Source organism: Pygocentrus nattereri, chromosome 2 (assembly GCF_015220715.1).
Source record: "Pygocentrus nattereri isolate fPygNat1 chromosome 2, fPygNat1.pri, whole genome shotgun sequence".
Lineage (NCBI taxonomy): Eukaryota > Metazoa > Chordata > Actinopteri > Characiformes > Serrasalmidae > Pygocentrus > Pygocentrus nattereri.
Window position 1 is genome coordinate 18,110,458 of NC_051212.1, and position 25,125 is coordinate 18,135,582.

At 37.3% G+C, this 25,125-nt stretch overlaps 1 protein-coding gene across 1 annotated transcript; it reads right to left on the reverse strand.

The window, feature by feature from the left end:
- Positions 1 to 649: 649 nt before the first annotated feature.
- Positions 650 to 2,280, reverse strand: LOC119262573 (interleukin-8-like). The gene is made up of 4 exons (XM_037535498.1): positions 2,131 to 2,280; positions 1,651 to 1,777; positions 1,469 to 1,549; positions 650 to 938 (listed from the first exon to the last, which is right to left on the reverse strand). The coding sequence occupies exons 1-4, from the start codon at positions 2,189 to 2,191 to the stop codon at positions 911 to 913; spliced, it is 297 nt and encodes a 98-aa protein (XP_037391395.1). The 5' UTR covers positions 2,192 to 2,280; the 3' UTR covers positions 650 to 910.
- Positions 2,281 to 25,125: the final 22,845 nt, after the last annotated feature.

Sequence of the window (25,125 nt, forward strand, 5' to 3'; positions counted from 1 at the left end):
TAGGGAAGGTCCTGGAAAAGATTAGCAGCTTCATGCATTTCTAAACACAATTTTTATGAGACTTTTCAGTCTGGCTTTCATGCCTTTCATAGCACTGAAGCTGCCCTGCTGAAAATGGTTAATGATCTATTTTTTTTGCTGAAACAAGTGTTCCTAACATTTCTATGCATCTAGCACACACTGTAAATCACAGCATACTTTTGTCCTGTCTTTCTTATATCAGCAATACAGGCACAGCCCTTCAGTGGTTTTAATTTTACTTCACTGAGAGACAGCACTTTATTACCATAAGTAAACACAAATCTTCTGCCCCAAATACTCAAGGGGTGCCTCAGGGTTCTGTCCTTGGTGCCATTCATTTCTTAATTTATACGATTTCACTTGATCAAATTATCTGCCAGTATAGTCTTAGTTTTTAATTGTTATGTCAATGACGCTCAGATTTATGTTAACACTGAATCCACCACCAGTTTATCACCCACTTCTCTGATTGAATGTATGATTGTGATTGTTTTGTATTCTTTATGATACTTTTATTTTTATAACTTGCTGGCCTGTTTTTGGATGTTCTGTATATATATATAAAACCCATCCAAGCAGCACACCAAAGACTGAGATGCGAAAAAAACAACACACATGGTCTGAATACATCAGTTGCAACATACTTTATAAATAATATTAGTCAAGCATTATTAACAAAAAGCAAAGAATAATGCAAGCTGTGCACCACATGACGAGATAAAGTGCTTAAACATTATAGAAAAATGTTTGTTTTGATGTCACATTTTAACAGTGGTTGGTCAGATTATATTTAAGACCAAAAAAAAAAAACAGTCCTTCTTCCTTTTTAAAGTATTTCTCTCTCTTTTTCCTTGCATCTCAAGTCAAACTACAATTGTTGCATCTCAGTTCATTTTCCGTCTTTGCTCTGTCCAATCCTGCAATGATTAACAGAAAGATACAGTTAGTTAATAAAAAGTACAGTGTTTCCTCCAGCACCTGCTTACTGGCTTCTATTATAACATGTTAAAAATCAGTATATTAAATATTACCAAGCATAATAATATGCAACAGGTGCAGCTGATACAGATTAGGTTGGAGTTTTCTTTTAAATTCAGTCATCAAATATGTTATGGGTCAAGATTACTGTAAACGGCTACATACACTCATATGCAAAAGTTTGGGTGCCCCTGGTCAAATGACGTTTTGTTGGTTTTCTAAGTGAAAATAAGTTAACACACCCTCTACAGAGAACACACCCCTGCACATTTTATTTTTATGGTTGAACTTTAACAAAGAATGTGACCTGTGCAAAAGTTATGACACATTTTATATTTAGTTACTAATATTAAGTCAGTTCTCTGTAGAGGATGTGTTAACTTGTTTTCACAAAATCAACAACTTGCAATTTGACTTGGGATTTTCCATTTGACTGCATATCAGTGAGACCTGCAAATGTGAATCTTACATTTTCATTACATCCTGAACCCACTGGTCACTGGGGTTGACACAGACATCTACCACCTTCTTCTGATTTTTCACAGTGAAACTGTAAAAAGGAGCATGTGTTATTAAAAATAGCTTTAATATACTCTTCTTTCACAGATACCCACAAACTACATATGTTTAAATCATTTGATTTTGACTTACATTACTTCTAGGTTTCTGCAGTGAGGGCCAGGAGCAATGATGACAAATTTCTGAATCCTGTTAAGCTGGATTTCTTTTGAGTAGGTTGATGGGCACAGGCACTTGGGCTGCTTGATTATAATTCTGCCTACAAATGTGCACAGAGAGAGAAAGAGACATTATTTCTGAAACATGTTCTTCACACAGCACTCATTAACAGGAAAGTATGAGTTACTTTCTCTGTACGAGCTCTTATGCACTACACACTACTGCAAGTATGACTGCATTTACTATTTACAACAATAGTTACAAAGGAGTTTTTGAAGGTGTGCAGAAATGGAAGCAATAGTGTCCCAGAGCATCACATTTATTTTCAGGAGTTCTACCACATTAGAATACATTTAGAAATTGTTGTTGTTGATTTTGTTGGTACACCACAAATAACCCAGCCCTGCAAAGAAAAGCAAAACAATAATAAAAATAGTAATAAAATATTCTTACCTTCTGTCATGGACAAAAGTACACAGGTTAAAAAAGCAATGGATAGAGTTGTGGCGCTCATGTTTTTAAAGAGATCTGTTTCTCACAGCTTCAATAAACTAATTCAAAATGATATAAACTTCAGGAGACTACTGCTGCCACAAGTGCTTGGATGGTTCTTCATCTACAGCTCTCAACTGCTTTCCCTTTTAAAAGGGCTCCCGCCTCCAGTGAGAGCGTGGGATTACTCAAGACCATGCAGCCTCCTCCTTTTCCAGAGAACAGCTCCATTTGTTTCACATGAATTTGCTACAGTGGGAAGGTGAAAGTGACACTGTTACTTTAGGCCCTGATCCAGGAATGGCAGAAATTATAAGATTGATTACTTTATTCATTTAATTTCAGTTTGTCTTTTATAATGCGGATTGTGCAAAACATAGTGTTACACTGATAACGCTGATATGGGCTCTGATTCATAAGTAAACCAAAGTGTCAACAATTGTTAGTTTTTTTCATTGCTGAGAAGTGACAGTTTTCCTATTTCCTTAAAAGGGTATCATATCAAAGTCGATGCTTTTTTAGAAGACTAAAAAATGAATGTTTTTTTCACTAAAAAATTGATAATTTTGCATATACCTAATTAAAATATGTACATTGGTTCCCCATGAATGAAATGTATTAAATATATTACACCAACCACTGTCACTTATTTGATTTACTTCACAGCATCTAGAATTATGCTGATGCAATGTATTCATGTGAACTGATGTACATGTTTGAATAAACAAAATTCAAAGCAACACTTTTTTCATTGTTGAAAAGTAGCATATCACTGCTGTTGGAACAAAACCTTGTATTTGCAAAATGGTAACTTCACAGGAGATAAACTACTAGTAGAAAACTACTTTATATTTAATGTATATCAATGGAATCAAACTTTCTTCCAAGTAATTTTAGGTCATTTCTTTTAACCCGCTCTTCATTAAATTAACTTGAATGTAAGGGCCAACAGGCATTTTCAAATTATGTCAAAAACTAAAAAAATATAAGACACAAGGTTTCATTCTGACAGAAGCGATACAGTAGAGCCCAGCAGTCTATGACCCTGTATTTAATTTTTTAATTATATAAATATGATAATCAATTTTGGAATGAAATGGCTAATTCGACTTTTATATTCTCCCCGTTCAATTCAGGGTACTAGTCAACAATGTCATTCACTTCTCCAGGCAGAAGAGTTTCCTTCAATCTCTGCAAGACATTTAGATCTGTTGGTGGAACCTCTTTAATTTAAACATCTACACTATCTTGCATTTTATAGAACTTGTTTTTGTGGTTGTCTTTGGTGAGGAATCTAAAAAGGCTCAACCTAGAGGGAGTCAACCACTGCCACTGGTTTGTCAATAAACTTTTGTAAGCATCCCTCATTCCTTTTGCCTTGTGGAGCAAATCTGATGCACTCCACTGCTCATTCCTTTAATAGTTTCAGCCTGCTTTTGTAGGGACTTGTTCAGACACTGACTTCTAATGCCAAAAGATGACCCAAGCATCGCTTCGCTCTTTTCAAAACATTTTTCACAGTTAGACCAAACACTTTCATACTGTCAACTGTTTGACATGATTGGCATGTCCTAACTAGTGGGTGGAATTAGAGACGATTAAATTGGGGAGAAAAATCTGGTAAAAATCCCCCAAAAAAACTCAAAACAAAACAAAAAACAAACCTAATTGAGTTCATCCAAATGTGATTTTGACCCTGTTCCTACTTCTGTCCTCAAGATAGTTTTTGATTATGTTCAAAGTGATATTTTAGTTATTGTAAACTGTTCTCTGTCAACATGCACTTTTCCAGATGATTTTAAGTCTCAAAAAAAGTTGTTTCCAAGCAATTAAATGCATATCTAATATCAAACAAGTTATATTGTTTCAAGAAGTTTCAGATTTTTATTCTATCCATAGTACTGAGACAGCATTAGCTCATGCTGTGAATGAAAATCCTCTATTCTGGTCTTATAGCATCTTAGTGCAGCCTTTGACACTGTTGATCAAAAGATTCTAATCCACAAACTTGAATACTGAGTAGACCTCTCAGAAACAGTTTTGGAATGGTTTACATCATAATTAGTTAAAAGACCTTTCATAGTTTCACTGGGAATTTATTCATCAAAAAATGAACATTTCACGAGGAGTGCCACAAGGTTCAGTTTTAGGACCTTTGCCTTTCTCTTTGTACATGTTACCTCCAGGTGATGTCATTAGGAAACATAACATAACATCAATTTTCATAGCTATGCTTCTGACACAATTATACTTTTCTGTTGATAGGCTTACCAGCTGTGCATAACATATTTCTCAGTGGATGTCGCAACATTTTCTACAACTAAATTACAAAAAAAACTGAAATACTGATTCTTAGTACTAAGATCTGCTTTTCTTTAGCTTCATATATTAAACCTGAAATACAAAACCTGGGTGTTATCTTAGACTCTGAGCTCTATTTTAACACACATGTAAAGGCAGTAACTATACTGTAAAATTGGTTTGTCAATTTAGTCTACAAAACATACTTCATGTAGTAACAAGTAAATGAACTAGTTTTATTTAATCTAAAAATACACTTTAAATGAAAGATTCTTTCAATCAGTGTAATTTCTGAGTTGAATAAAACTAGTTAATTTGATTGTTACTACAAATAGTAACTTGTTTAGTTTGAACTGACAAGAAATTTTTATTATCATTTGAGGTTCAGCCTTTACTACCTCAGAGCAAAGCAAAGAAGCTTGATAATGTATTTGTTACATGCAGAATTGATTATTGTAATGCTCTTCATACTGGGCTTCCTAAGAAAACAATACATCCTCTACAACTCCATTTTAAAGTTCTGCTGCTACTTCTTTAGGGCTCTATGTGACCTTAAAGCTCCCACTTACATTACAGAATGTCTGTCTTTATTCCAACACATGATCTTAGATCTGCAGATACTGGCCCTCTGCAAATACCTTCTGTGAAATACAGAAAACATGGAGAGACTCTTTCAGTTATCATGCTTCCAAACTGTGGAAATCAATTCTATCTTTTATTAGATAAGCTCAGTGCTCATGTTTACAATACATTTAAAAACATATTTATTTAACTTATTGTTTAATTAAAACTCTATGTCTCAGGTATTTATCTCTTTCATTTGCTCTGTCATTCTCTTCTATGAGTTTAAACTAATACTCATAATTTCATTTTTTACTGTTAAGCTTCATCACCTGCATGTAAAGGCCTTTGAACTGTCACCAGCATGAAAAAGTACTATATAATTTTTTAATTATTATGAATAATAATAATAATCTTATTATTATAATAATAATCTTATTATTATTATAATACAATTATTATTATAATAATCTTCTTCTTCTTCTTCTTCTTATTATTATTATTAATAATAATAATAATAATAATAATAGTAGTAGTAGTATCATTGAGGTCAGGGTTCTGGCCACTGTACTTCCTAAGAGATTCATGCTGGAACAGGAAAAGGTCCTTCCCTAAACTGTTGCACAACTTTGGAAGCATGCTGTAGCGTTAACATCATCATTCACAGGAACACTAAGACATTAAGCCCAAACCTGATGATCTTAGATCACTATGCTTCCCCCACTAAACCCATGCAGTCTGTTCTTGGCATCCACATCTGGATTTCACATCATACTGCCAGATCTGATACATGCATTTCAAGCATGTATTTCGCATCATCTCTTTAGAGAACAGACTACCAATGCTCTAGAGTCCAGTGGCATACTTTACACCACACCACTGGCCTTGATGAAAGTTATTGTTTTATGCTTCAGCACTTGGTGGCCATGATTTAACCCTCTGCTTGAAGTTTAAATTAATTAAGTGACCCTTATTAGTCCCATAACAGGGACATTTTACCTCCACATTTGACCCATCCGTGCAGTTACTTCTAGACACAACTTTTCATAATATATTGTACTATATTGCACTATTCTATACTATTTCATATAATATTGTGCTGTACTATACTGTATGCCCAAGAGCATATATTGCTCCTAAAAAATGGACAGATCTTGAACCTAATTTCAAGAAAGTATTTACAAATTGAAACACAAATGTTTTGCAGAGATTATAATTAGAACTCTCTAGAACAAACTGCAAATAAATACATTCTTATCCATGATCACTCATTGTATTGCTGTATTTTGTCACTGAATTGCTTAAATGAAACATTTAAAACCAAAAAATAGTTATTTTATTAAGTAAAGCAATTAAGTGAACAGTACTTACATTGCACACCATACTAAACCATACTAAAATTAAATCAAATAATGCATACTTTATGCCTTCTTTAATTTTTTAAAATACACATTACATAATACAGTTCATATATGCAATATTCATATATGTGAGCTTAACTTTTTATGATAAGCTGTTAATTTCTCACCTGGAGAAGCCTTGGAGCACCGTAAGAATCATGTTCTTTGATTTCTCCAGTGCTTTTAACACCATTCAGCCTAACCTCCTGAGGGACAAGCTGTAGAACACAGGGGTGGATCACCACCTATCAAACTGGATTCTGGACTATCACACAAACCAACCACAGGATGTGAGGGCACAGGACAGTGTGTCTGACATTGTGTTCAGCAGCACAGGGGCCCTGCAGGGTACAGTCCTGACATGGTTCCTCTTCACCCTGTACACAGAAGATGTCATGTACAGCTCACCAAACTGCCATCTGCTCTGCAATCATCAGACTCATTACAGATAATGAGGGACATTGAGAGGGTGGACTCTTATAAGTACCTGGGTTTTCATCTTAACAATAGACTGGACTGGTCAGAAAACACAAGTGCGCATTATAGGAAAGGCCAGAGCAGACTCTACCTGCTCAGAAGACTAAGGTCGTTTGGAGTGCAGGGGGCACTCCTGAGGACCTTCTTTGACACCGTTGTGGCATCAGCCATCTTCTTTGGAATAGTTTACTGGGGCAGCAGCATCTCACCTGCAGACAGTAGGAGACTTGACAGACTCACTAAGAGGGCCAGCTCTGTCCTGGGTAGCCCTATAGACCCAGTGCAGACAGGAGACAGGAGGATGTTAGCCAGACCAGCATCCATGCTGGAGAACAGCTCCCACCCCATACATGAGACTCTGGCAGCACTGCGCAGCTCCTTTAGTGACGAGCTACTTCACCCCAAGTGTGTGAAGGAGCACTTTCACAGGTCCTTCCTTCCTGCTGCTGTTAGACTGTACAACCAGCACTGCTCCCAATAGAACCACCTCCACCCCCCCACTGGACCTCATACACCTACAGAACACACTGTGATTTATATATTATAATATAATCAACACTCCATGTGCAATATATTGTCAAATATCTCTATAGTGAAAATATGCTTGAGCTTTCTATTTATAATTGTTTATATTGTTAAGTCCTCACCATCCCACGTGTGATATAAACCAGTATCTCATATGCAAAACTCCATGTGAATTTCAGGCAAAATATCCTTACATTGTAAATATCTTAGCCTTTTTATTTATTTATAATTCTTTATTTTGTTATTCTTTGTGAAGGGTAGAGTTTATATTTTTTATCTTATTTGTTATGTTTAATTTAATTAAACAAAGTTAATTACTTGTTTCTTAATTCTCTTCTTGTTACTTCTCTTTTTTTTTGGTTGCTGTCCCTTTGCTGCTGTAACACTGAGAATTTCCCCATTGTTGGACTAATAAAGGACTATCTTATCTATAAAACGCTGATAAACTTTAGAAATTATATGAGTTCAAATTCCTAGTTTAAAAAAAAGCTGATTTTGGATTTTAGTTTCCTTCTAAAAACATAATGTTGCTTAACTGCTGTTGCACAACTGTGCTCTTAACTGTTCTTTAGAACCAGAGGGACATAGGAAAAAAGGGAACTACATACCAGTAAGCACAAGTATGCACACTCACATGCACACCTACAGACAGTTTGGCAAACAGACAGACAGACATCCTCCCACACCATTTAGTGTATTATCTAGCTTGTCTTCTTTCACGTGTGCTGTGCTTTTGTATATAGTATACAAAACTGTATATACTTTGCATATAACTGAGAGAATTAGTTTGTTGTTGTATTAGTTTGTGGTTACATAGTATCATTTCTAATGTGTCATGAACACTACTTTTTACTTGTAATTTTCCTTTTTTTACATGTCATATAGTTTGACACCCTGACATTCCTTTATGAAAAAAAAACTTTATGAACATAGTGATTTTCCTGAAGTCATTTTCTTTCATGTTAATGAATGTGTTTCTTTGTTTTATTGTCTAAGTCCTCCCTGATTTGACCCGCATGACCTTATTCTATTGTTAGGACTATTTTCCTGTCGTCTCACACTCTCTGAGAACAGACAGGTCTAGACCTGCTGTTTAAGTACCCCTGAAATCTTTTGATAACACTATGATACCCATGAAGAATTTTGGACTCTGGAAACCTGAGCTATGCAAGACCTGGCGGTCCTCCTGTGTGAAAGTCTTTAATCATGGGCTTAATGTATGCGAATGTTGACATCACTATGAGTATTGTGAGTGCGATGAAAGAGCTGTTAGCACTCATTCATGCTTAAGAACATTCTTCTGCTTAGCTTTTTGTCTTGTGCAGTGAACTTTAGAGACCAAGATAATTCAAAAGTATTGGAAAAGTTAGGAATTTCCCTTTTATACACTCAAGCAGAAGTTTAAAACTTTAGAAATTGTCATATTTGGCATAGCTTTAATTCGACTCGTTGTATTGTGGGAATTTAACACCACTTAAGGCCTATTCACAAGTACATGATTTTTTTCAGACAAAAGAATTGACTCAATGTTTAAAATGTGATGGGACCTTTACACCAAGTCTGAGATTTTTTTTTAAATACTCAAAGTAAGAAGATGGAAGAGGAAGAAGAAATTGATAGTTTGAGTAGCAGCAAGCAGCATACAAGAACTGAATGATAACAGATTCTAAAGGTGATTCCATGTGTCAGTGGTGGAGGCTCTGCCTTTGCTTGTTGCTTTTCTTGTTAAAAAGGAACATTTATTAGCAAGTAAAGCTAATAGTTTGTGGTTCTTCACATGCATAAACAGACTAGAATTCACTTAGATAAACTAAAAAAATGCTTTATAGAGTTTCACTGGACCTGCCCTGGAGGGGGTGGGCATAGCACTCAATACCCCCTTACACCACACTATATATTCTTTGGCAAGTGCCTTCGAGTTCGTTGATATGCTGGTCAACTCCTTTCATCTCAGCAGTCGTGTCCCACTTCTGACACCAGTGTAACAGCTTCAGAAGAAGACACAGAAAACATTGCATATTGGCATGTAGAGGAAGTAGTTTGCAATTAAATTAAGTATCTTATCATTGACAGTTTACCCTTTTCTCTTATTTCTCAAATTCTTGGATGAAATGTCTTTAATAATGTGTGATTTTCTTATCACTCTCAATCTACATCACTGCTGGAGAAGACAAGTCAGTTTACTTTTAGCATGGCATCCTGGTAATAGAAGCTAACCAGTGGGATTAAAGCCTGCAATTGTAAGGTAGTTTTTTGCTTTTTGAGTTTATTTTTCTCGTGGCAAATACCTATTGTAAAATCATAGGCTTAATATGTACAGTTGTATGCAAGATTTTGGGACGTCTGGTCAAATTGCATGTTTTGTTGATTTTACTAAGTAAAAGTAAGTTAACATGTCCACCATCAATTACATACTGTACATTTTAATGTACAGTAACTTAATTTACTGAATTTAGTATAATGAAGTTTAGTATAATAAAGTTATGGCACAGTTTATACTTTGTTTTATTTTTGTTTGTAATAGCTAAAACTTAGCAAATAAATGTAGGTTAAATGTAAAAATTGTGCAGTAATCTTTATGTTGGCCAAGGATATTCAAACTTTTGTAAATGACTGTATAAGTACTGGCTATGTTCATTGTAAAGATTTATATTCAATAGGTAAGCTAAGATACAATACACTGACTTTTTCCAGTAACATCTCATAGCTGAGCTCCTGCAGAATCAGTGGTGGTGGTGTGTGAAAGAGGGGTTTTTAGCCTGAAGCAGTTCCAAGGAACTTGAGTTTCTGTTATGATAAGTCACAGCAGCTGCTGTGCTGGCAACAGAAAGTAAAGGTTAAGTCCTCTTATGTGCTGATCCAAATTCCCTGGAGTGGAGTGATAATTTAGAGTAGATTGCAACACACTAAACTGACATACCATTAAAATCCTTTTTCTGTAAAAAAAAAAAAATCGTAATTTTTGTATCATAGACATTTAGTTGTAATGAAATGTTGAGATTTCAGCAATTCAGACATTATTAATCATTCAGTTTGACTTCAGTCAGAGGCAGAATGAAGAGGAAAACCAACAAATGATCATTACGTTTATTTAATGCAGAACAGTGTGGTCAAACAGAATATACTCAAGAGCTGATGACTTCATGCACAAACATTTGTTTTCAGTAGAAGAATACTAATATTCCCAGAGAAAAAGAGGGGGGGGGGGGGGGGCAACGACAACATGGCATTTCTGAAACTACGGGGATGTTCATCTCCTAGCAGTGGATTTCTGGATAAAAGCCTACAGTTTTAGCAAAAAGCAAAGAACATTTGCTTCAGTCATTTTCGCTAGTAGACACATTTTACAAATTTGTTGCTAAAGATAATGAGTTCATAACTTATAAAGCACATTGCATATTTTGCATCAACCACATGTGGATCAGAGTTTTGACTATATGTAGAGCTTTTAAACACTGTGTCCACTCACTGTCCACTCCATTAGACACTTTACCTTGTTGGATTACCTTGTAGATAAAGTCAGAAACAGCTGCACTGTTTGTGTTGGTCATCCTCTAGTTCATTATCAATGGTTACAGGACACTGTTATCAAGATATTTTTGGTTGGTGTGGTGGTGTGTGGTGGTCCTGTGAGAGTCCTGACCATTGAACAGGATGAAAGGGGGCTAACAAATATGCAGAGAAACAGATGAAATGCAGTCTATAATTGTAGATCTACAAAGTGCACCTAAATAGTAAGTGGACCTGACATAATAGGTGATAAGTGTAGATACAAGATATGTGTAATTAATAAAAAGCTTTGTATTGTATGTGCAAACAGGGCGAACCTATCTAGCTAGCATCTAAAAGCTAATGCTTAAACATTGGCATTGTTACTTAGTTTAGCGATCGATCACCCAGGTCACTACAATATTCAGAGATGGGCTGCTCAAGACTGCACAGAGCACCAGCCATTGTCCCAATATGCTTTGTAAATAACAGCTTATTACTGTAAAATTCACTATTTTAACTTCTTTGACAAGAAAGTGATCCTCCAAGAATGCACCATTCTTTGCAGTTGTATGTCAGGAATACAGTAAATCACTGCAGGATTTCCATGGATTCTCAGAAGGCAAAAACAAAACAAATATCATCTTCTTGTTTTCAGTATTTTTTTCCAAGTCATTACTCTACAGTGCATAGTAATATTTCTGAATAGAGTATAAAAATTTCATTTTCATATTAAATTAACATATACCAGAAGTTTGTCATTTGGTGTTATTTATAGTCAGAAATATTTTTACTGAAGCATGTCTTTACCAGAGTAGCTCAGAGAGTTGTAATTCTGTTTAGACTGAATTCCCTGTATTGACCAATTCAGTTTAGAATAACATTTTGAAAATGATATATAATCTATACAATGTATTATTTGCATTACAGAAGTTGATATTTAGGATAACTAAAAGCTGCATAGTTGCAGAAACACACACGGACAGCTTCCTACACAAAGCAGAAATCAGAATTACTTGGAATAAAGCAACATGCCGCCCCCCTAAAGGACTATGTTCCTCTTTTATACATTAGGGCTTAGTTGAAAGGGACAGATTGCACCAAATTCCAAAGTGTCACGCAACTGATTCATGCTACAATATGTGATTCTTAGTAAATCTCAGTTCACAGCTTGGTCACCAGACCTCCCTCTGACACTTCAGCTCATCTGGAATCACTTCTCTCTTGTATTCAGGCCAACAGATATCAGTCATTAGTCCCAATGGCCTACTACATCTAAAAATGGAATGGAATGAAACTGCAATGACATCTCATTAAAATTTCACTTTTTTTTTTAACTTATTTGAATGCAGCACATCAACTTGAATCAGGCTGATGTAAGTTATCTGATGGGACTAATGCACAGAAGTAAACATTTCTGCACATAGTGCAAAATACTGTGTTTTAGCACCAAACAGGAAAAAAAACTTAACTCATTATTATTATTATTATTATTATTATAACAATAATAATAATAATAATAATAATAATAATAGAAAACAGAATTGTTTATATGAGACAGATGATATATATGTACATACAATACTGTGCAAATGTTTTAGGCAAATTAGCAAATTTTTAAACAATGTACCTCAGTAATGAGTGTATCACAATATACATTAGTATAAAGTCATATTTATAGTTCTAATAAACATAAAAACAATAAAAAGTAGCAAGAATTTCTTTGGTCCCTATTTTAAATTGACAACTTCACAGCCACCACAGACACTTAATATCATCAACTACATCATAAGCACAATTTACTGAAGCACTGATTGGTCAAACCAGGAGTTGCTTTTTAACTTCATATAATACTGGGCTTCCTCAAGGAGAGGTGTGGAAATGGTTAAACACACTAACATCCATAAAATCACTATTTATTATATATACAGTGTATCACAAAAGTGAGTACACCCCTCACATTTCTGCAGTTATTTAAGTATATCTTTTCATGGCACAACACTCACAAAATGACACTTTGACACAATTAAAAGTCGTCTGTGTGCAGCTTATGTAACAGTGTAAATTTATTCTTCCCTCAAAATAACTCAATATACAGCCATTAATGTCTAAACCACCAGCAACAAAAGTGAGTACACCCCTAAGAGACTACACCCCTAAATGTCCAAATTGAGCACTGAGAAATGTGGAGACGGATGTACTCACTTTTGTGATACACTGTGTACATATATAATTATTAATTAATATTCTATACATTTTGTTTATTCAGATATTAACACCTACTAAACACAAACACAAACTACACAAATAAATAGATTTTGAAAATGTGTCTTGGGTTCCTAAGACTTTCGCACAGTATTGTATATTACTGCATGTGCTACTGTGGGACCTATATGTTAATACGGCATGTACAGAAAGCAAAAATTGGAACACAACCAGTCAGATTTTGTTTATTGAGTCATGTTTTGTTTATTTTAAGTGAAAATAAAGTAATATGTCCTTTATACCTCACGACCCTGAGGGAGAAGCAGCTTAGAAAATGGATGGATGGATGTCCTTTATAGAGAATACACATCTGTACATTTTAATAAAGAATTACTGTTTATTTGCTTAATTTAACAAGCTGAAAACAAATAATAATGTTTAATAAAGAAAAAAAATCAATGTGCAGATGTGTGTTCTCTGTAGAGAATTATAGAGTTATAGAGATATTTTCACAAAGAAAATCAACAAAACATTCCATTTGACCTGGGTGACCAAACTTTTGCATATGAGTGTAATGAGGCCCATTGCTCACCTCTTTTCATAGTATATTTTACTCATGTGTGAAAAGCTGAATTATGCTTAGACAAAATGCAGTGAATAAGCTGCCTTCATATGAGTGAAGTCACACTTTATGTAATCATTTCCATGAGTTCTTCCTTCAGTCCACCCTGAGTCACTCCTCTGTTCTATACGAGCAACAGGGCCCCTTTAAAGCATAAACCAAAATAGCTTTTTATATAATTAAAAAAAGAAAAGATTGAAAAGTCCCATCATCAGAATTCAATTGCAATGGAACTCATATTGTAATTTGAAGTAACTGACTTTTGAGCACAACTGTCTATCTATTGTTAATCTTTTGGAACAGTAAATATCGGCCTTGTTCCTGAAATTGCTTCAATGAAGCAGATCCAGGATAGGCACCAATATGATATCACTACAAGCGACTGTCACATAGTGTAGCCAACTTTAAGAGTTCATCACTAGGGATGGCCATTTGTTATTCTAATGTTTATATTTGCAAATGCAAAGTATTTGAATATCAACAAGAAAACTTTCGTTTTAACTTTTTGTGTAAAACCGGGAAAAACTTAATTAAACCAAGCGATGCAGAAGTAAACAGGGAGAGTAGCCCCATTATTTGCTATTTAAGTGAGTTCAAACGAATGGTTGTTAACACTGCATTCTCTATTTAAAGTGTAACTTAAGTAGCCTTTGTTCCCAGCCAGTGGACAGATGCCAGTGTTTTACTTTGGCTTTAAAAGCTCTATATTGGTCTGTTCCTCATGCTTCTAATCCATTCTCACCAGTTCAATAATTTAATGCCACATGCTACTGATCCATGCACCCTAGACAAAACGTGAGGTCTTAACAAAAATCTGAAGTGTGTTTGGATTTAGAAGATTTAGATTTAGATGAGTATTTAGAAAAGTTTGTTTACTGTTGCCAACTCATTAAATATTGTAGGTTAACACAAGCAATGAATGTTTGTTTGGACACAGTACCTGTTAGAGATCAGGGAATGTATGAGTATCAGGTCCTCTCTGAATCAAAGTTAGACACAGAGTATGCTGTATGACCTGCTGAGCTCACTGAACAGCTACTGCAGCTGTCCCATTGCTTCAAGAGGTATAGTATAGTATAGTAAGTGCTGTGCGCTCATTCTACAATAAACAAAACATGACAGCCATGATTAACTATTTTAATTAGGAAATGCACATTTCTTGATTGGCACAGGTTTCTGAACCGCACAGGAGGTTTCGAATACAAAGCCAAGCACTTCAGGCTGTAGAGGTGTCAAGAATGTTTGAAGGAGAGTTTAAATTATGCTTCTGCAGTTCATTATAATGTACATGTTGCACTGTCTCTAGTTTGTCAGCGATTTGCTATTTGGACCTTCTCACTCTCCTGAGTACTAGCCCTGTTCCAATCGAACCACCTGTGCCCAAGTTCAGTAATCAGCCTCTGCTTAAATATTCCTTCCTTTCGGCCAGGCAGTGCGAAGTATTGCCAGTTCACTTGTGTCTGCCTGCTAAGTGTTTTGTATATTCTGTCTTTCTGGTGTTTTTGGCTCTCTGCCTGGACTTTTGGATTTTGCTATTGCCTTTTGCTCAACCTTTTGACCATGAGTTTTAGATTGCCATTCTTCTATTAAGTCTGTATATGGATTGTCCTCCAGTTTCAGAGGTCTGCTTTGTCACACAGTTTTAAAGTAACTCCTATCAAACACAGAGTAACTGCTTGTAACAACTGTCTGAAAAAACAGACATACAAAGTAAATATTGTTACTTACATGCCTGTTGTAAGCTAAAAATATCTGTCTAGCTTTATGCTAACACAGCTAGCTACTGTAGAGAAAATATATGGAGCATTATCAAAGCAACTGGTTTACAAACAGATTTCTATGTTAGAGATGGTTCTGTGCCTGTACTGGACTCTCAGTGTAAACACAATTTAACAGTTTAAATCAAAAGATTTTATTAGCAGGACTAATTGGCGTAGGGTGTAAACCGGATCCTCTGACACAAGTGCTTCTGTCCTGCAGGTTTACCTTCTGTTGACAAACTGAGTGAGCTACAAACATCAGCACACACGTATTTGAGCATCAGGTTGTGAAAATCAGATTGTGTATCATGACACGATGAATGACTTGTCTTCATACTGAAATCTTATCTTATGCATTCTTTTCTCTTAGAAAGTAAGAAACCACAATTTCCACAATGAAAACTTCCACATTCATTATATAAAAAAACATCCATCAAAAGTTGTCAAAACCAGTTCTCTATAATCTGTTTCGGTTTTAAAGCATGTTGTCTTGGAAAGTCACAGAACAAAGCTAGAAAGCCAAGAAGATGTTCATCATCCTTTCAAAAAAAAACAACAAAAAAAAAAAAACAGATAGACCAGAATCACAACCTTAACACTAACAATGAAGAAATAAGAATGAAACAGATTACGTATGTTCATTGTGGTCATTTATTTAAACTGTGTTTATAAACAGGACAGGCATTGAGTGTTAAAAGTGAAAAACCAAGAGTTGTGCTAAGTGCTCTTAGGAATGAAAATCAAAAAAGAAATCTACTTTATATGTTACTGATTTCTCCCAGATAAAAATGAGATCAAATGGAAGAAAAATACTTGATTTCCAATTTATGTATAAAAGAATAAAGGTCTAAACAATGTTATTCAGTGGTGTGATTCAAAATGTTCTAGGGAAACTTACTGAATCAGAATTCCAGAGCCTAACACACACACGTACACACACACACACACTGACATGAGTCAGTAAGTTCACAGAGATATACTTATATCTCAAGCACTAGATAATGCATACATTTCCAAAATCACAGTGAAGTCTCCTGAATCAAAGAACGTTATTGCTCAAAATGGCATTTTCCTCTATGTGAACCCTTCTTAAGATGCTCTTATGCTTTCATGATGTATGTACACAATAATGATGTCAGAATTCAGCTCAACATTCCTGGACTGGGTTTCAATGATTTTGCACAAGTTTGTTCTCAAGTTTGTATGTAAGTCTTTACTAAGTCTTTAGTTAACAAATTTTCCTTTTACTAAATTTGCGTCACATATCCTTAAGTCATGTCTTAACCAATAATGACTAATGCGTAAGTCACTTTTACATGAGGAAAATATTTAGAAATAATGACACAGCTGCAATGAAAACGTGTTGGCATTTTTCAATGGAAAAATATCCCACATACAAGAGAATGTGTAGAAGAGAACATGAAACTTATAGAAGAGAACATACATATTTAGTATATACTAAGCTTAATGTTAAACTTTGCGTGATGCAACCCCTTTTGATTTAGTAATGCATAAGCCTGACCTCAGTAAGCACTTCTGTTTAAAGTAGCCTATGTTTGAACTTTCAGTGAATGCAGAGGCACACAGTGCACAGAGGTCACCAACTTTCTGCAGTCAATCGCTACAGACCTCAAAACATCATGTGGCCTTCAGATTAGCTCAGGATCAGCGCAGAGAGCTTCATGGAATGGGTTTCCAATGCCGAGCAGCTGCATCCAAGCTTTGCATCACCAAGTGAGAACGGGCTTTCACACGGAGCACACGGGAACGGTTTAAGCTGCACCAGACTGCTCTTGCTAAAGTCCAGCTGCTACCTCACACCAACCAAACGCACCTTAAGTGCGGTTTCAGACGGTTTCGGGGCTAGTTTCTGTCGACGGGGCGTGGCAAACCCCCTGACGTACACACTCGCGGCATATAAAGGCAGTCTGGTCGCGCTGATCTCCTAACACGTTAACAGCTGTTTGCAATTTGCACTCCTATTTACCACGCCCAGTCGCTGAGGCGTCAGCCGTGGGCGAAGACCTAACTCGGGTAAAGACCTGCGAGTCTACCTGCGCGAGTCCACCGGGCAAGCCTGCCAGTCCTGCTGCCTCCCAAAATGTGCTTCCAACACATCCCTGTTATCTGCCGTATGCATAGAAGGCGCAAAATAACACGCAGGCGCCAGAATCATTCTAACTTAAGGCCACTACGGCAAACCACGCCCACTGCTGCCTCATTCTCAGTTGGGCTGTGGAACTGCCAGTCAGCCGTTAACAAAGCTGACTTTATCACCTCTTATGCCAATCATTTATTGTTGGCGACTGTCCAAAACTTCAAAAGTCGCCGAGCAGCTGAATAGGGGAAACTATTGCCCGAAGCGCTAGCTGTTCAAACATAAGTCCAAACTTCAGCGTCCACAGACACTTACGATCCACAAACAGCATAAAAGTCCAAGCGGTTCATAGGCAGCGTTCACATCAGTAACGTACAGCGTTTAACGGTCAGCAAAAAGTAGGCTTCCCCCATCACCCACTCACTCTCACCTAGCAAGTGAGCAGGTGATATCATTACCGCCACCAACACCACGTGACCTAGATCATGCACGTCATTACCCAGGTGCACACAAACCTAAACCCAAGCCTACGCCTGTCTACAACATTTATCATTACAACTACTGGCTCTGACTGAAACCTGGATTAAACCAGAAAACACTGCTACTCTGGCGGCACTATCAAACAATTATTCCTTCTCTCATACCTCTCGTCCCTCAGGTAGAGGAGGCGGGACTGGCCTATTGATTGCAAATGGCTTGAAACACACGCCACTGCTACCAACAAATACGTACACCTCTTTTGAGTATCATGCCACGCTGGTTAATACTCCAGGTAAAATTGGCATTATTGTCATCTATCGTCCTCCTGGGCAAATGGGCGAGTTTACAAATGAACTTGATATGCTGCTTTCTTCTATCCCAGATCAAGATTGCCCCATGCTTTTTCTAGGTGATATGAACATCCACCTTGACTTCATATCCCTCATGCACTCTTTCGATCTGGAGCAGGTTCCAAGCCCTCCAACTCATAAAGCTGGTAAAAATCTGGATTTAATTTTTACTCGCAACTGTGACACTGACTCACTAACTGTCACCCCTCTGCACCTCTCGGATCACTATTTCATACAACTCAATGTGTGTATTGAGAAAGAACCAAAAGCTGCTCCAACTATGGTCTCGTTCCGCCGCAATCTTAGAGACCTGTCGGCCGACCAGTACTCCTCACTGGTCACTGATAATATGCCTCCACCAGACTCTTTCTCATCACTCAATGTAAATGATGCCACTCATGCACTCTGCTCAACGCTAAGCTCATGTCTGAACGACCTCTGTCCCCTAACTACTAGAGTGATGCGCTCAAATAAACCACAGCCATGGCTTAGAAATGATACAGTCAGGGAACTGCGCTCCAGGCTCCGGGCTGCTGAAAGAAAATGGCAGGAAAAACATATACATGCAGACCTAAAGAACTACCAACTGCTCCTGGTTCGTTCTCAACCTGCCTCACTACTGCAAAAGCTGAATTCTATCACAGCAAAATCAACTCTCTCACTGACTCCCGGAAACTATTTGCAACGTTAAATACGTTGCTCAATCCTCCACCCCCACCTCCGGCTACTGGCCTTACAGCCGAAGCCCTTGCCTCTTTTTTCACTGGAAAAGTGGTGGCCATAAGCAGCCAGTTCACTGATGCAACGTGTAGCGGTCCTACCACATGCTCTGCTCCTCTGTATCCCTCGACCAAAGGTGCCATCTTCTCCTCGTTTACTCCTCTCACTGAGAGCGAGGCACTGACTCTTGTAACATGTAGCCATCCTACTACATGTCCACTTGATCCGATTCCTACCAACCTACTACAAACCATTGCACCTGCTATCATCCCAGCTATCACACACACCATCAATGCCTCCATAACTACTGGTGTGTTTCCAACTGTCTTTAAACAAGCCCAAGTCACACCATTGCTTAAAAAGCCTTCCTGCAACCCTGCCCAGGTTGATAACTACAGGCCAGTCTCACTACTACCCTTTCTTTCCAAAACTATAGAAAGAGCAGTCTACAGTCAGGTCTCTGGTTTCCTCTCCCAGAATGACCTCCTGGACCCAAATCAATCAGGTTTTAAAAAAGGGCACTCCACTGAAACGGCTCTTTTATCTGTGATTGAGGCACTAAAAACTGCCAGAGCTGCAGGACAGTCCTCAGTACTCATTCTGCTGGACCTCTCAGCCGCTTTTGACACAGTCAATCATGAATTTCTCCTATCTACCCTATCAAACATGGGTATCTCAGACAATGCGCTACTATGGTTCAGATCGTACCTCACTGGGCGCTCATTCAAGGTATCGTGGCATGGAGAGCTCTCCTCAGCCCACTCGCTATCCACTGGGGTTCCCCAGGGATCGGTACTGGGACCCCTTCTCTTTTCTATTTACACCACCTCTCTAGTCCGGGTTATTCGCTCACATGGCTTCTCGTACCATTGCTATGCTGACGATACCCAGCTCTATCTGTCATTCCCGCCTTATGACCCGTTGATCTCTGTGCGGATATCGCAGTGCCTCTTGGACATATCCGCATGGATGAAGGAACACCACCTTCAACTAAACCTGTCCAAGTCTGAACTTCTGGTTATACCAGCTAAACAATCCATTCAACACAACTTCACCATAACCATCGACTCACTCTCACTCTCCCCGACAAAGGTTGCTAGGAACCTGGGGGTTATGGCAGATGACCAACTCTCCTTTACGCACCATGTTGCCTCGGTGGCTCGGTCCTGCCGCTTTGCGCTGTACAACATCAGACAGATACAGTATGTTTGCTATTAGCCTCATAGCTCCAGTTTAAAACTAGAGATGCAACATTTGAACACTGAATGTATTGTGGCTGATTGACTACATCTGGGATAAGCAGAAGATGATTCCACTGAACCTTTTCATCATGTCTTTTAATCACTTACACTGCAGGTCCCACCGCACTTCTATTACCTAAAAATAGCTCAACCAGTTTGCTTTGAAGTCCATACAGTTACTGACTAACAAGACTTAGTATGTAATAAGCCTGGGATTTTAAGGTGTAAAACAAATGCATATTATATAAACCTTTATTGAAATCCAGCTGAACATATTCTTTTTACACTTTTGTACATTTCTAACTCCTCACTGAATATACAAAGTGTTACTTAATATTGTGTTTTTGGTTTGTTTAATCATATTTGACTTCAAAAGCATTATTATTATTATTACTAGTAGTAGTTATTATACTATAGTTATACTAGTTATTTTTGACATCACCTGATTATTACAGAGCAAGATACCATTTCTATGGTGTAATTGGAAATGGTGTCTTGCCTAAATTGTTAATATGTTAACTGTGCTTCTGGAAAGTTTAGCCACTTATTCCAGGGACTCAAAGGCTAATATTGAGACCAGTAAATGCAAGGAGTTTTATGGCTTAATCTGTCTTAACCTGAACAAAATGTAAATATAGGCACTGACTATGTTTAATTGATTTCAGTGTCTTGGACAGGGTGCACTACTGTGTGGTCAGGTGAAAGACAGGAAGCTTAAAGACAGAGTACCAAATTAATATTTTGTTCATTTGAAGACTTAGATTAGGGCAAATGTGCACAGTAAAGATGAAAACTGCTAACTGGTGTCTGCAAAGTGTAAAGCTATAGCTGCTGTGCTAACAATAGTTAATAACTGGTGGTGGATTTCCGCAGGCGCACACATCCCCCTCCAGCAGTGAACATCCAGGGAACGGACATTGAAAGAGTGGACTCTTATAAGTACCTGGGTGTGCACCTTAACTGTAAACTGGACTGGTCAGACAACACAGCTGCACTTTACAGGAAGGGACAGAGCAGACTCTACCTGCTCAGGAGACTGAGGTCATTTGGAGTGCAGGGGCCACTCCTGAGGACCTTTTTCGACACAGTGGTGGCATCAGCCATCTTCTATGGAGTGGTCTGCTGGGGCGGCAGCATCTCCACTGCAGACAGGAAGAAACTGGACAAACTGATCCGGAGGGCCGGCTCGGTCCTAGGGACTCCTCTAGACCCAGTGCAGGCGGTGGGAGAAAGGAGGATGCTGAACAAGCTAGCATCCATGCTGGAGAACGACTCCCACCCCATGCGTGAGACTCTGGTAGCACTGGGCAGTTCCTTTAGTGACCGGCTCCTTCACCCCAAGTGTGTGAAGGAGCGCTATCGCAGGTCCTTCCTTCCTGCTGCTGTGAGACTGGACAACCAGCACTGCTCCCAGTAGACCACATACAATACAATCTACACTTACATTCAGAATGCGAACATTTTTCATTGTGCAATATGCTAAGTGCAATACAGATTTCTTGCAACTCTTTATTTTATTTTATTTTATTATTATCCTTATTTTGTTGTAAATAGTCTAGAGATTTAGCTTTAATTTTTATTATTTATAATGTTGATAAGGTTTATACGTTTCCCATTTCTATTACTGAGTGCCTTACTCCTGTTACTCTGCTGCTGCTGTAATACTGTGAATTTCCCCACTGTGGGACTAATAAAGGATTATCTTATCTTATCTTATCTCTTATCTTAACAGTGATTGGCCATGATTGTTAGAGCTGGGCCTCCAGTTTGAGCCAAAAATGTAAAACTCAGGAAAGAAAACAAACAATTAAACCATGTAGAGCATAATGCTATTATTTATTAGCAATTTTATTATTATTTAATATTTATTGTTAATATTTTTGTCTCTTCTTTGAAGCTTGTATCAGACATTACTTTTTAACAGATATATTAATGTTTACAATTGGGGCAGTTTGTCAGCGATTCGCTACTTGGTCACTCTCACTCTCCTGAGTACTGAGTACTAGCCCTGTTCCAATCGAACCACCTGTGCCCAAGTTCAGTAATCAGCCTCTGCTTAAATATTCCTTCCTTTCGGCCAGGCAGTGCGAAGTATTGCCAGTTCACTTGTGTCTGCCTGCTAAGTGTTTTGTATATTCTGTCTTTCTGGTGTTTTTGGCTCTCTGCCTGGACTTTTGGATTTTGCTATTGCCTTTTGCTCAACCTTTTGACCATGAGTTTTAGATTGCCCATTCTTCTATTAAGTGTGTATATGGATTGTCCTCCAGTTTCAGAGTCTGCTTTGTCACACAGTTTTAAAGTAACTCCTATCAAACACAGAGTAACTGCTTGTAACAACTGCCTGAAACTCAGAAACTCAGGTTACAACTTGTCTTTGTAGTCTGTGATGTATCGCAGGTTTCCAGAAGCCTCATGTTGACGTTTTTACCAAGAAATTCGTACACCTGAAAAAAGTTGCTGACTTACTTAAGGGTGTGATGTTCCAGAGTTAATTACACGTGTGATGTTTCTGACTCTGTGAAAGGTGTAAAGTTACTTACTGAATTAAAGGTGTGATGCTCCTGACTCAACAATTGGCATGATGCTCCGGACCCTAATAAAGATGTGATGTTCCTGACTCACTTAAAAGTGTGAGACTCCTGACTCAAAAGATGTAATATTCCTGACTCAATTAAAATATATGATGTTCCTGACAGACTTAAAGATATAATATTCCTGGCTCAATTAAAGGTGTGATATTACTGACTCAATGAAAAGCATGATGTACATTACTAAATTAAAGATGTGAAGTTCTTGACTCGATTAAAAGTGTGATGTTTGTCACACAGTTCAAATGTGATGTTGCTGACTGAATGAAAGGTGTAATGTCCCTGACTCAATTAAAGGTTGTTAAAATGTTGGTTAAGTACACAGACAAACTAGATAGTAACAATAATGTCAGTTATAGGTGTTAAAATTAGTGTCCATTTCATGGAAACAGTTGATAAACTGCCAATTGAAAATATCTGTTTCTTACTAACAGACTTTACATTTTTAAACATTATATTCCTTTTATAAATAGCTGTGTTCTGCTGGCAGAAGCAGGCTAGACAGGTAGGAGAAAGCCAGCTGGCTATTAGGCTAATCCTAAAACTGTTAAAGACTTCAAGTTCAAGCCTTTAAATAAAGCATAGAAAAACAGACATACGAAGTAAATATTGTTACTTACATGCCTGTTGTAAGCTAAAATATCTGTCTAGCTTTATGCTAACACAGCTAGCTACTGTAGAGAAGATATATGGAGCATTATCAAAGCAACTGGTTTACAAACAGATTTCTATGTTAGAGATGGTTCTGTGCCTGTACTGGACTCTCAGTGTAAACACAATTTAACAGTTTAAATCAAAAGATTTTATTAGCAGGACTAATTGGCGTAGGGTGTAAACCGGATCCTCTGACACAAGTGCTTCTGTCCTGCAGGTTTACCTTTCTGTTGACAAACTGATTGAGCTACAAACATCAGCACACACGTATTTGAGCATCAGGTTGTGAAAATCAGATTGTGTATCATGACACGATGAATGACTTGTCTTCATACTGAAATCTTATCTTTATGCATTCTTTTCTCTTAGAAAGTAAAGAAACCACAATTTCCACAATGAAACTTCCACATTCATTATATAAAAAAACATCCATCAAAAGTTGTCAAAACCAGTTCTCTATAATCTGTTTCGGTTTTAAAGCATGTTTGTCTTGGAAAGTCACAGAACAAAGCTAGAAAGCCAAGAAGATGTTCATCATCCTTTAAAAAAAAAAAAAAAAAAAAAAAAAACAGATAGACCAGAATCACAACCTTAACACTAACAATGAAGAAATAAGATGAAACAGATTACGTATGTTCATTGTGGTCATTTATTTAAACTGTGTTTATAAACAGGACAGGCATTGAGTGTTAAAAGTGAAAAACAAGAGTTGTGCTAAGTGCTCTTAGGAATGAAAAATCAAAAAAGAAGATCTACTTTATATGTTACTGATTTCTCCCAGATAAAAATGAGATCAAATGGAAAGAAAAATACTTGATTTCCAAATTTATGTATAAAAGAATAAAGGTCTAAACAATGTTATTCAGTGGTGTGATTCAAAATGTTCTAGGGAAACTTACTGAATCAGAATTCCAGAGCCTAACACACACACGTACACACACACACACACTGACATGAGTCAGTAAGTTCACAGAGATATACTTATATCTCAAGCACTAGATAATGCATACATTTCCAAATCACAGTGAAGTCTCCTGAATCAAAGAAAGTTATTGCTCAAAAAGGCATTTTCCTCTATGTGAACCCTTCTTAAGATGCTCTTATGCTTTCATGATGTATGTACACAATAATGGTGTCCAGTGTTGTGCGTGAACGAGTTCATTGAACACGCTCATTTTTTCGTGAACGTTGAACTGAACGCAACACATTTTTAATAAAGAACTTGAACGTGAATTAGTTCACATTATGTGTGATGAACGGCAGACATCGCTGTAAATGAACGTTGGAATTAGTTTTCCATTGAAAACTGAGTGACATCTGTTTTCTCTTTTGAAACGCAACGAGAGAAAGTTCCTCCCTCCTGTCTTCTCGCTGGTGCCGCTTAAATCATGCATCACCACACAGAAATGGTTTCGACATTGTGTGCGCAATGCATTGCGGGCAACGTAGTGTCCGGCTGAGAATAGTTAACATACTGGCTTCCGC

Excerpts from the sequence above, each read along its gene's own strand:
- LOC119262573 (XM_037535498.1), bottom strand. The coding sequence starts at position 2,191 with ATGAGCGCCACAACTCTATCCATTGCTTTTTTAACCTGTGTACTTTTG. Across the intron at positions 1,550-1,650 it reads TGCAGAAACCTAGAAGTAAT|TTTCACTGTGAAAAATCAGA; the intron begins GTAAGTCAAAAT and ends TCCTTTTTACAG. Across the intron at positions 939-1,468 it reads GTTCAGGATGTAATGAAAAT|GATTGGACAGAGCAAAGACG; the intron begins GTAAGATTCACA and ends TAATCATTGCAG.